This window comes from Equus asinus, chromosome 10 (assembly GCF_041296235.1).
Source record: "Equus asinus isolate D_3611 breed Donkey chromosome 10, EquAss-T2T_v2, whole genome shotgun sequence".
NCBI lineage: Eukaryota > Metazoa > Chordata > Mammalia > Perissodactyla > Equidae > Equus > Equus asinus.
Genome location: NC_091799.1, coordinates 16,352,769 through 16,365,315, shown reverse-complemented (window position 1 = coordinate 16,365,315; position 12,547 = coordinate 16,352,769). Strand labels below are relative to the sequence as shown.

Here is a 12,547-nt window from a genome sequence, read left to right as displayed (position 1 = left end):
CAAAACCCAGAAAGAGTGTGCTGGGAACAGGCTTCCTAGCCTCGCCTTCCCTGAGGGTGACCGAAGGCCGCTCACGTCCGTCGTGGGGGAGGCCGAGGCCAGGCTCTCCGGTGGCCTCACCTCCCACCCCTCAGCAAGTGAGTCCACACTTGGCATTAGTGAGGCTGCCCTGCTCACGCCCAGGGTGGCTGCTCGTGTTTCACCCCCTTGACAATGGTCTTCCTACCATGGCCCTACAGAGCCTTCGGACATAGGCGTGGATGCTAACGAGCGCATCTCCCCCGAAAGCCTGGGGCAAGATTTCCAATGCTGGTGACAGAAGGGTCTCCCACCACATACGTCCAGTGGGGGCTGGGCACGAGGCCCCCCCCCCCCTTCAACCTGCACACTGTCTGCGGCTTCACAGAAACCAGCGATTTGAGCCACCAAGAGGGGGGGCTTGAGCACTGATGACACCAGACCGCCAATGAAATACAGACACGCTCCTGTTTCACGGCTCCCCGCCCCCACAGCAGGGTCCCTGAAAAGCTAGAGTAGCTGCCAGCTGAATCTGCAGCAAAAAAACTTCCCAGTCATGAGGAGCCTCCCCAAATCCTGGGCCCAGGCCACCTGGATCCCACCTGACCATCTCTGACAGCTTTCCCCCCGTGGGTGGGCTGGTCTGCAGAGCTGGCTGGCTCTCAAGCCCCTCCCCAGGCAGATGGCTGCAGGGCTTGTCTTGGGTTTACACAGGAAGTCGGCGAGGTGCAGGCTGGGGCTGGGCCCCAGGGACTCTGGCTGCCTCAGTGACCGGGGTCATCTCGGTGCAACAAAACCATCCCGGGATACGGTGCCAGAAGTTATATTTTTATTTAACATTTAGAGGATTAACATATAGTTACAAGGTCAACAGAAGCCTTCCAATGGAAGCACTGTATTTGGTTTAATTCCATCTCCAGAGACAGATGGGCGATTCCAGAACCTTTCCAATGCCAATGGGCCATTGACAACACTGAAATGCCTCCAAAGGTTAGAATTAGCGCCACACACACAAATAAACCCTCACGTTTAAAGGTGTTCAACATCAGGTTAAAACAGAATTTCGGATCACTTTTTAAAGCAGTTTTTTGATGACAGAAGCCCAGGAGGCAGAGCCATTAGGAAGTCTGAAAGCAAAACTTCTGGAAAAATACTTAGCCTCAACATAACTATTTCATGTTCAGTCAACTTCCTTCTGCAATTACAGATGTGACCCAAAGGCATCAGAGGCCTGTGCTGGGGGGCCAGGCTACAGCCTCTCACCTGGGCATCACCGCCCAGCGGCTGCAGGCGGAGCGTGATAAAGAGCCGAAGGAAAATCCCATCCCGGCTTTCCCTGCCTTCGTATGTTCCCATCCTGCAGGGGAAAACTGGGTAAATGATAAGTTCTTCTCTTGCACTTTGTTGTTAAGTCAAGTTGTTTTCAGGGCGGATTCTTTAAAAACTAGTCATTCTTACAACACAACAGTATTCTAGCATTGGTGCAGAAATGACGTGCGGTGGATCTGAGGGGATGCCGTGAAGCAGGTGGGAGACCCCACGTCTCTACTCTATGTGAACTGCTCCGCAATCATCTACCGGTGACTTCACAGTCGGATTCCCAGAGTAATGATATAGCTCGACTATCCTAGAATAACTGATTTCCTTTACTAAGCCCAGCGGGTACAGCACTGCCCTTTCCACACGGCCGCGCGGGCTGGCGGAGAAGCAAAGGTTAACACTGAGAAGCACTCATCTCCGTTCTTTTTTGGACACAGGTGATACAGAAGAAAAAACAAGTGCAGGGGATACAAGAGGGGCCAAGCATGTTTTAGATTGGGTTTAACAGACCTTAAAAGGCCAGGTGCTGCAGCCCACACCTTTGCTCCCTATGCGGCGGAAAGTAACCTATCCTGACCCCTAACGTGAGCGATGCCATGCGCATGCATGACGGAGGCTCTGAAACCTGACTGCGGAACCATGTAGCATCCTTGCGGAGAGTGGTTGGCTGGACTTGGTGGGATTTGGGAGTTCCTGGTGACACCTGGTCACTCTGCTGACGGAGGAGCCTTCGAGGAGCCGCTGGGATGGCCGGGTCAACCACACACCTGTTGGTTTGCAGGGACACGGGTGAGGCCCTGACTCCTCTCGCTGTTTGGCATCCTGCTTTCAGTGTTGTCTGTCCTGATGGGGACCACACGTGGGCCGCGCACAGTGGGGAACGGAAGCCCCGGTGAACGCAGCAGCCCTGAGACGCATGGCTGCAGAGCAGGCAGCTCTCGGCCCCCGCCCCGGCCTCACTGCAGTGACAGAGGGCTCCTGCTCGCTGGCTCCAAACCTGAAGCCACTTCCTCTTCCCCTCCTTCCCCTCGGCATCTGCTTCGTTTCTAGTCACCGGGGGGGCTCCTGGAGGGTGCGTGGTCCACGCCAGTCTGCTGAGGGCAACCATTTTCTCACTGAAAGTCTGTTCTCACTGAACGAAGACCCAGTACTTAGGACCTGCCATTTCTCTCCCAGGCCCTTCGGCGCCTGTAAGACTTCCTTGTCTTAGATTCACAAATGTCAAAAAGAATTGAGGATGCTCAAGGTGACCACCTAGTTACCAAAAGCCAAACAAGAGAAGAAAGATGCTCGATTTCATCCTTGGGCTTCGTGGATGGCATTCTCATTGACAGAAACTCACAGCCAATGATTTCTCTTGACTGTTTCTGCACCAGATAAGAAGAGAAGCTACGCTGCTCTAAGGTGTGAGTGGCCACAGGCCACATGACCTCACATTTTCCTCACAGATCCATAAGAGGAAGGAAACTGAGCTCAAAAAGCAAATCCAATTAATTCTGCGTGGCCTGAAGAACATGGGATAAGACGCAGAAGCTGCAGCCATAGGACCACTTGAAGGACAAGAAGCACAGGGTCTTTGGTGACAAAAGCACTAAAATCCTAAGAGGCAAATCTTGGAACTGATGGAAAGGGGGATTTTCACTGTGCAAGGAGCGAACGCAGAGGCGAGGCACTCATTCACAAAGCACCGCGATCTGCAGTTCTCATTAACGAGGAGTGCGTGGCCTGGGGCCTTCCTTGACCCCATGAAAGGGGGACACAGTCACGACAGCAGGGCTGGCCCACAAGCTAGAATTTGACCTCCACTGAAGACAGGGCCCCAAACAAAAATGTGTGTGTGCACACATGTATGTGCGTGTGCGTGCAGGTGCGTGCATGTATGTGCGTGTGCGTGCAGGTGCGTGCATGTATGTGCGTGTGCGTGCAGGTGCGTGCATGTATGTGCGTGCATGTATGTGCGTGTGCGTGCAGGTGCGTGCATGTATGTGCGTGTGCGTGCAGGTGCGTGCATGTATGTGCGTGTGCGTGCACGCAGGTGTGTGCATGTATGTGCGTGTGCGTGCAGGTGCGTGCATGTATGTGCGTGTGCGTGCAGGTGCGTGCATGTATGTGCGTGTGCGTGCAGGTGTGTGCGTGTGCGTGCAGGTGTGTGCATGCAGGTGCGTGCATGTATGTGCGTGTGCGTGCAGGTGCGTGCATGTATGTGCGTGTGCGTGCAGGTGTGTGCATGTATGTGCGTGTGCGTGCAGGTGTGTGCGTGTGCGTGCAGGTGTGTGCATGCAGGTGTGTGCATGTATGTGCGTGTGCGTGCAGGTGCGTGCATGTATGTGCGTGTGCGTGCAGGTGTGTGCATGTATGTGCGTGTGCGTGCAGGTGCGTGCATGTATGTGCGTGTGCGTGCAGGTGTGTGCATGTATGTGCGTGTGCGTGCAGGTGTGTGCGTGTGCGTGCAGGTGTGTGCATGTATGTGCGTGTGCGTGCAGGTGTGTGCGTGTGCGTGCAGGTGTGTGCATGCATGTGCGTGTGCGTGCAGGTGTGTGCGTGTGCGTGCAGGTGTGTGCATGCAGGTGTGTGCATGTATGTGCGTGTGCGTGCAGGTGTGTGCGTGTGCGTGCAGGTGTGTGCATGCAGGTGTGTGCATGTATGTGCGTGTGCACGCAGGTGTGTGCATGTATGTGCGTGTGCGTGCAGGTGTGTGCGTGTGCGTGCAGGTGTGTGCATGCAGGTGTGTGCATGTATGTGCGTGTGCATCCCCAGTGCACACCACGGACATGCTGAGGCCGTGAAATGTTGCAAGGGCCAATGTTTAGCGTGAGGTGAGGACCCGTAATCAGAAAAGGACCATGGAATACTCAATGGACTTGGGAAAAGACGAGGATTTTCTAACGTAAACAATGTGGGAACGCATCAACGACATTCGGGCACTCAGTCCACCTGGCGCACTGACCCTCCTTCTCCAGATTCTGTTAGTCTCCCCAGGAGACCAGTGGCAAAGTTTTCACAAAAGGCACAGTGTGAACCGTTGGACGGGCCAGGACACGCCGGGTGGACTGAGGGCTGAGGCAGGAGCCCTGGAAGGAGGGAATGCGTATCTGGCTGCCTTCCACAGCCCTGCGCAGGGTGGGGACCAGAATGGGGACAGACCTGCCCCCAAAGAGGCGGCCAGACTGGGCCATGGGAGGAGCTGGGCCATGAGGAGCATGCTGTAAAAAGAAAAGAAGGAAAAAGGCAAGCAGCTGCATGGTGTGCGGACGTCACTTCAGGCTGAGATTCCGAGGGCCACACTCCAGCCCAGCCCGGGGGGCAGTCTGATCACGCAGGCGGGCGGGCGGGCGGGCACCGGGGCCTGTGGAGACAAGCAGACCGAAGGGTTTCTCCTGGGAAGACTTCCGGAGGCTCTGGCTCCACAGCCACCTTTAGGAATCTACAACACAAAAAGAAAGAGAAAGAAAACACTGTCAGAGAGGAAGGCCCAGCATCAGGGGCGGGCATTCTGCTCCAAGCTGCCCGCCCTGGGAGGGGGGGTGGGAGGGGTGGGGCATTTTTAGAGCAATTGGTTACCACAGGGCACATCCGAGATAAGGAACTTTCACGGTTTTGTGTCCAGTCAGTAGCTCATCTTTCCTTCGGGGTCAGAGAAGCCCAGATGGATGACGATGCACCCGTCCACCCAACTCATCTTTCTAATAAATTGAGTTTCGAGAGAAAGAAGGAGATGGGGCCAGCTCCCCAGAAAGATGGCAGGAACTTAAGGGCCAATTCTCTCTCTGGTTGACACTCTGGTTCTTTAGCAGTAAAATGTAAAATCTTTGGTGAAAAGAAAAACTCGTCATCCAATGTTTACTTAGCAATAACCAGTGAAAGTTCTTCATCTTATGGGGTAGAAGGAACAAGAGAGATAGACCTTGAGCCCTTAGGTGCAGGAAACACAGAGAAGGTGTCATCATTTCAAAGGAGGGAAGAGGCAGAATTTTAAAAAAGCATTTGGCTAGGAAATCCCCCATTACTGAAGACGAAAGAGTTAAATGCTTGTATTACACCGAAGAAATTTCTCAGAAAGGAGAAAAATCATTTAAAATACACAACACTGAGAAAAATATAATGTTTATTAGAGAGGCAGATATGAGGGTACAACTAAAAGGTGCCAGACAGATTCTTTTCTTTTAGGATAAGAATAGAGAGAAACAATCATGGTGGCCATATTCAAACAAACTTACTCAGAACCCAAGTGTCTATAATAAACTCAAGTGTGGAGCAGCCAGCAGGGGGCCTAGCTACAGGGTAACAGTCCGGGCCGCTGCCCCGCCGCCTTACAAAGCAGAAAGGTCATTAGGCAGCAGAATCAGCAATAAAACAAACAGATAAAAGAGTCAAACGTTAAAACAACGAATTCAAGTCATCCTTTTAGTTTTTAAATGGCAGTATATACAAATATATGGGGTGGGGGATTAGGGACATATTTAACAGAGAGCAATTTTCAAAAGCACAACCATCAAAGAGGACAGTCACAATCCAGTTGACCAAGTGGAAGTTGCTCTAGTCTAAATATTTTGGCAGTTATTAAATCGTCACATCGTAGACACCACACACACCAAAAAGAGCCCCCCCCACTGTGGAAAATGAGCCTCCTGCTCTGAGTACGGGATATCAGAGCGGCAGCCCCGCCCGCTGGGATGGGTTTAAGGGTCGTGTCTGTGGGGAACAGATGTATCAACAAGGTAGGGAAGAGGGCTTCCACATGTACATTGTCTCTAAAATAAAAGGAGAAAACTTCATAAACAAGCCTGCTTTTAACAGGTAACTGTTGGAAGAAACAAAGTATACTTTGGGTGGAAATGGAAATCCTACTTCTCTGGCAATTGTTCCCATGCTTTTTCTAACGCTTCCGGTATTCAGGAGCCGGAAGTAGACCGGCAACATATCTTTCACTGTTGAGACAGATTCCAGAGACTCATCTGTTACCCGCCCGGAGGCACACAGCTTCCTAAGGATCAGACCACCCACCAGCCCCTGGAGCCTACTGAGGGATCTTCTGAATCAAATTTGCACAACTCTAAGGAAAAAACCCAACTTCAAGGAATGCCGTCCTTTTCAAGGCAGGCTTTTAAAAGGCTAATGTCTTGCCCTGTTTAAGACTTTTTCAGCACTGAGTTCACTTTCTCCAATAGTTCATAGTCTGGAAATGAGTTCATCGTGGGATAGAAAGGTCGGATTTTATTAACTCGAGTCTCCCATTCGCTTGGTGACATGGCCACAGCTGTGACCACCTACTGCTCATGGAAACAAATCTCTCTGGCGTAAGGGTCAGTTGACTTTCTTGTTGCAATACTTGAAAAGGAGACCTGAAATGATTTCCTTGAGTGGCTTTATCGATATCATGTCAGCAAAGGTATAATAATTCAAAAGAGATGTGAATTACAAAGTAATATTTAAAAAATCAATGTTTCCTGCTTTTGATACTGTACTACAATTGTGGCAGATACAACCACGGGGAGACACTGGGGGATGGGCACACGGGATTGCTCTGTACCACCTCTGCAGCTTCCTGAGAATCCATAATTATTTAAAAATAAAAAGCATTTTAAAAATCAAGCTGTCTTAAGTAAAGGTGACTGAATTCCACTTTGGTGACCTTTGTGAAATGTCAGTGACCTTTCTGCTAGAATCTGCAGCCAGCACCCCTCACTACTGCTGAGTCCCAGCCCCCGATAGGCTGCTGTCCCTTTTAGAATAAGCTCTAAATGGACTTGAGCTTATAAAAGGAGCCCACAACGTAAAGGCAAGGAGCTAATTTCCTATTTGACATGAATAATTTTCAAAGCCAAATAAAAAGAGACTCTCAACCCACCATCTTCATTCTGACCCACTTATAGCTGATTCTCCATGATCTCAGGGCAGATTCTCAAAATGGGCACGAACCCTGGGCTCGGTACTCCTCTATGCATGTGACCGACTACTTCGCTACCTGTCTGGCCAATTTAAAAATGCAAATCCCCATGTGACCCAGATTCCTTTAAAGATGGGGAAACATTTTATTTTATTCTGGCTATACTTGATTATATAAAATGAACTGGAAATTCTAAAACAATTTTCAGTAAATTCACACTTTGGGTTTTAAAGATGCCAATGATTAAAAAAACCCAAAAAGTCCTGGGGCTGGCCTGGTGGCATAGTGGTTGGGTTTGCATGCACCACTTTGGCGTCCCCCAGGATTCACGTATTTGGATCCCGGGCGTGGACCTACACACCACTCATCAAGCCATGCTGTGGCCATGGCCCACATACAAAATGGAGGAAGTTTCGCACGGATGTTAGCTCAGGGACAATCCTCCTCAAGCAAAAAGAGGATGATTGGCAACAGATGTTAGCCCAAGGCCAATGTTCCTCACACACACACACACACACACACACACACACAATCCCATCTTTGAAAAGTGACGTGCAGGGGTCTGTGTGTAGAAACAGCTGCTGCTGCCCTGGGTTCTATTTAGAGCCCCAGCTGGGGAGGTGTGAGCTGAATAGTTGCCACAAAACTTCCAACAGAACAGAATGAAGTGCGCCATTTTTATATAAGTTTATCTAAAAGCACTAGCACATCTGATCGACTCTGTCAGTTGGCAGAGGGGAGATCAGCAGTCACAGGTAAAAATCAACTGGGTGATCAGCCAGATTTTTCCAGATTTCAGTAGGTTGCTCGGGACCGTATAGACCTAAGAGGATAATCCTGATGATCTAGCAATGATCTTAACCACGTTTAAGTAAAAATACACACTTTTGGTACCAATGTAAGAATCTTATTTCCTTCTTTACTTAAGAAGGGGAGCTTTCATTTATGACTTCCTCCATAGTGAATGATTATAAAATTTAACAAACTAGAGTAGTTTAATTTATTAAGTTACAAACTGTAACAGTCTAAGGTACTTCAATTTATGGCAGGTACTAGATATAAATAAGAGAACTGAGGTCGTCTGCACCCCTATGATGTAAGTGGACTTTTAAATTCGGAAATACTGATTAGAAGCTAGAAGGCAGCTTTGTTTTGTTATCTGTGGTGCTGCCGAAAGAGGAAACGTTTATCAGATTTCAAATGACACAGTTGCAAATTGGCAGCTGGCAGCTTTCCACAGAAAATTTCATCAACAAGTGAAACTTGATTAGAGTCAAGACTAACCAAAGAAATTCAGGTGTGAGATGCATGTGAGTCCAGCGTGTGGCTACAGGGACATAGACTGTGCTGGTGTCCATCCAGGCTTCTGAAGAACTGCCTGTAACAGTCACAGGTGTGGGGAGAAACAACTCCAATTTTTAAAAAAATGTTTCAAAGTTGTATTAAATATAAGTCTTAGCACCTTTGGCATTTTTGTCCAAATAGACTTCGACGTAGGAAGTGGGGACATAACCCTCTTCATCTTCACTTCTCCGAATGCGGGTCCAGCCATCACCTTTGTCCTCCTCTATGACGTACAGTGTTTCTCCTTCAACTACTGAAATGGTTCCTTCATTCTGACCTGAAAAAGCAGTATTGGAATATTTTAGTTTTCTTGTCAAATCCAGACCGAGAGCAAACGGGGCTTTGCAGTGAAACAAGTGTGGTACAAGACGAGGTGCATACGCGGACGCTCTGGCCCTTTGCCCCTTGTCCCGAAGCTTCCAGGTCCTCACCCTGCATCTCTCTAAGGACCCTTCTCTCCTCCTCCAAGGAGCCCTCCTCTTCCCAGAAGAGCATTTTCTCCCCAAGGGAAGTCTTTGGTCCTCTTCTCTTCTCTTCTTCCCTCTTGCATCTCTCTCTTGGGGTGAAAGGACTCCCATGGCCTCAATTACACCTCATCCCCACTCCTTTCTCCCATGCTGGTTCTTGTCTGTGCCTAAGGTTCCACTTCTCCTTCTGCCTGAAGCACACCTTGGTGTTTACCTGACTCCTGACACGCAACATGGGTTAACCTGGACTCGTCATTGTTCCTCCCCAACTAGATCCCCTGCTTTCCCATGCACTGGACTGCCACTGTCCCGGGAATGCAACTTCGGGACTCATCTGTGATTTCCTCCCCTCTTTCTTCCCGACTTCCAGTCAGCCACCAGGCTGAGCAGTTTGTTGACTGCGGCATCTCTGTGTCCATTCCCTAATTGAGGCCCCCAAGACATCTGCTAAGATAATGTCAAAAGACGAGCCACCACTGCCCGAACAGTATTCTGAAAGGCCGCTTGTTTCGGGAGCTGTTGACGGGGGGGACTGTGGGGGCTGAGGGGGGCCTGAGGACATGAAGTAAAACGGGGAACATTTAACCTGGTACTTCTCTTTCTTGTTTTGTCACAATGAACATTTAGTCTATCAAAGGCTCTGAAAAGTCCTGTAGTAAAGAAATCTGTAAAATTCATTGATCCCAGGGCTTCCCAAACTTTTCTGAGCTCTGATTGCTTCTTTCGTAGCATCCTTATTAACATTCTCAGGACATCATTTCAAGGTTCATCTGTTTAGGAAACACCAGGCTAATCTTTCTAACCATTATCCCTGTTTTCTGATTGAACTTACACATGACACTAAATGGCCTAAGGTACAGCTCTGAGCGTGTCAACACCCGCGATACTTTGAATAGTTCCTCAATGCTTGCCAAGTAAAATCCACATGTTTCTCTCACACCCACCTCCCCACTGACACTGCCTACTTTCTCATCTCAAATTCCACTAGTAGCACCTAAGACATCTGGGCTCCAGCCACAGGAGCCCCATGCTTTCCTCACCTCCACGGCTGGCAATGCCTGTTCCTCTGAGACATGGCTGCACAGAGAGTTCTCTGAGTTCTGTTAAGGTAGTGATTCACGCCCCCAGGAAGCCCCCATCACTCTCTCCCCCTCCTCTGGGAAATCCTGCAGGCTGCCCCCTGTAGGATGTGTGTCCAAGGCAGATGCCACAGCATCCCACCCGCATCCCACCCCTTCAGGGGTCTTTACGGGACAGGGGCTCTGCGAGAACTGAACGCACGGGTGAGATAGTCATTACTCCCTGCCATCTGCTATAATTAAGCTCATTGGAAGGTGTTAAACTGCACAGACCAGAGGGCAAAACAGACAGCCGTCGACCAAACGACAATAATACTATGCGCAGAGCAAGAGAGTAGCAGAGAAAGATCTGGAAGGCTTCAAAAGAAGGTGTGATCCGAGAAAGAGAAGAGTGACACAGGAAGTTTATGAAAAGTGGGGGCCTTGGGCTGGCACGTGTGTTACCTTCAAAGGTGTAGAGAGCTTTACAAGTCCCTATGGCAGGGAGGGGCTCCTCATCATCGAACTCGTCGTCAAAATCCGTGGCCAGCACCTTCACCTCACTCTCCTGACTCTGCTCCTCCGTGTAACTGCCATCCGGGCTGCTCAAGAGAGGAAGACACACAGCAACTATAGCGACTGCCCCCTGGGAGGACTCCAGTCCAGCCCCCTTGAGAGCAAAGTGCTTGAGGCCCCCAAGTGCCGTAACTAAGGCCACTTCAAATCACCCCCCATGCTCTGTCACCCTCCCATGTGGCATCAGAACCCCGCACCGGGGAGAGAACCTGAGATCCGTCATCACAGGCACTTTGGTGTCTAACAAGCGCCTTATGCTCGTTTCCACATTCCAGAATCGAGAACCGAATACACAGTAACATTGCTCCCTTGCTGGAAAGCAGGCCCTGTGCAGATACTGTACCTCTCGCGGTCCTGGGCGCAGTTGTTGACGGTCGCTGGGCTCTGGGTGTCGTACATGCCGCTCTGTCGGCGGGCCTGGTCGCTGCGCGCTGGGAGCCTGCCTTCAACCTCCGCCAGCCACGCCTGGAAACAAATGCCATGACAGACCCTGGCCTGAGCTCAGCTGAGCGCCTGAGCAGGGAGTCTTAAGGCCCCCTATTCGGGCTGCTCGTTGGTCAGTGAAGCTGATTCGAGAAGGCCCACATCAGGGTGGAGCCTCCGGTGTTTTTGCTGTTCACTGTATAAACGCTCCTACAGGCAACTGTTTCCATTTCACCCTGAGCTGGAGAAGTGGGAGCAAACTTAGATATAGGCAATCGCTCGCATCGTGGCAGAAGGAACCCTGGACCACGTTCTACTCTTGGGCTTTTTAAACAGCTGTGTGGCTTTGGATAAATCACTTCTAGTTCCTTCTGGTTCCAGAAATTCTGTGACCGTGAGGTCACACCGGGAAACACGAGGGGACTGCCACACTAGGGCAGTGACTCAGTTTGAAAGCCATACTTCCCATATTTTTAAAAGTGTAACTTTTTTTTAATAATGAAGAAACTCATACGTAGGAAATAAAATCAGCAAAATTTGAAATAGTCATGCTATTCGAAAGGCAGAGGAATAAAAATGACCAGAAAAGGACATTTCCAGGTTCTAAAAACTCAAACATTAAAAACTTTCGACAGATTCTAGGAAGAATGAAAAAAGCCACAATAACCTATCCTGATTGGAATGATCGGTTACTAATTTCTTCTTCCATGCTCTGGAGACCTCTTTAAATTAGGGGGAAAAAAGAAGACTTTTGCCCACAGCCTTTGGGTGCTCCCCTCTCTCCTTAAAACATTTATTATTGGTGTTTCCTAGTCATTTCTCATTTCCGTTTCTCATTGGTTTTCATATATATATATAACCTTTTGATAATGGGTCCTTTGAAAGAACAATAACATATTTCAAGTGATTTTCTAAAATTGTCTTTTGATTTACTGAAATGACGAACAATTGTACACTCCCACTGCATCCGCTATCAACATGAAATGAAGCAGAACAAACTTAAAACTTAAATTAAAAGCAACACCGTGTACAAATGCAGCTGTAAACAGTGTGAGTTTTAGGGACACAATTAAAATAGGATATGCTGAAAAGCAGGATGCTCAATGGATGACGGCATATTTTCCCTGATATCGTGAAACACGGCGCCATTTCCAGCCGTCTCTCTCAGAGAAATGTTGGTGCTCCACAACACGCCCTTCATGACACCCATCCCTTCTTCTGTTTCTTTTTCTCCAACAAAGCTTCTCCACAACAGCTTTTTCATACCTCAAATTTCTGGGCCTCTAGTCTCAACTTTTCGATATTTTGGCTGACTTCTGTTAATTTGTGATCCAAACTGGCTGGGTCTCCCATCTGAGGATTCTTTAGGTAAACATCTTTCATTTTTGTTATGGCATCTCTGAAAAAAAGAATGAGCAGAGCCTGGTAAAGGTTAATGTCGTCAGACAATCAGA

General features: G+C 49.2%; 1 protein-coding gene across 24 annotated transcripts in view; it reads right to left on the bottom strand.

The window, feature by feature from the left end:
- Positions 1 to 833: 833 nt before the first annotated feature.
- FNBP1 (formin binding protein 1) overlaps positions 834 to 12,547 on the bottom strand; it is a 122,056-nt gene continuing 110,342 nt past the window's right edge. For 10 of the 24 annotated variants that reach the window (XM_070518534.1, XM_070518539.1, XM_070518542.1 and 7 more), the window contains 4 exons: positions 12,360 to 12,492; positions 11,014 to 11,135; positions 10,560 to 10,699; positions 5,426 to 8,846 (listed from right to left, as the gene is read on the bottom strand). In XM_070518534.1, the coding sequence (XP_070374635.1) occupies positions 8,668 to 8,846; positions 10,560 to 10,699; positions 11,014 to 11,135; positions 12,360 to 12,492 (574 nt within the window). In that variant the 3' untranslated portion in view covers positions 5,426 to 8,667. Of the gene's footprint in view, positions 4,763 to 5,425; positions 8,847 to 10,559; positions 10,700 to 11,013; positions 11,136 to 12,359; positions 12,493 to 12,547 lie in introns of those variants that run through there. The other 14 variants (XM_070518535.1, XM_070518540.1, XM_070518543.1 and 11 more) reach the window with 3 other exon arrangements.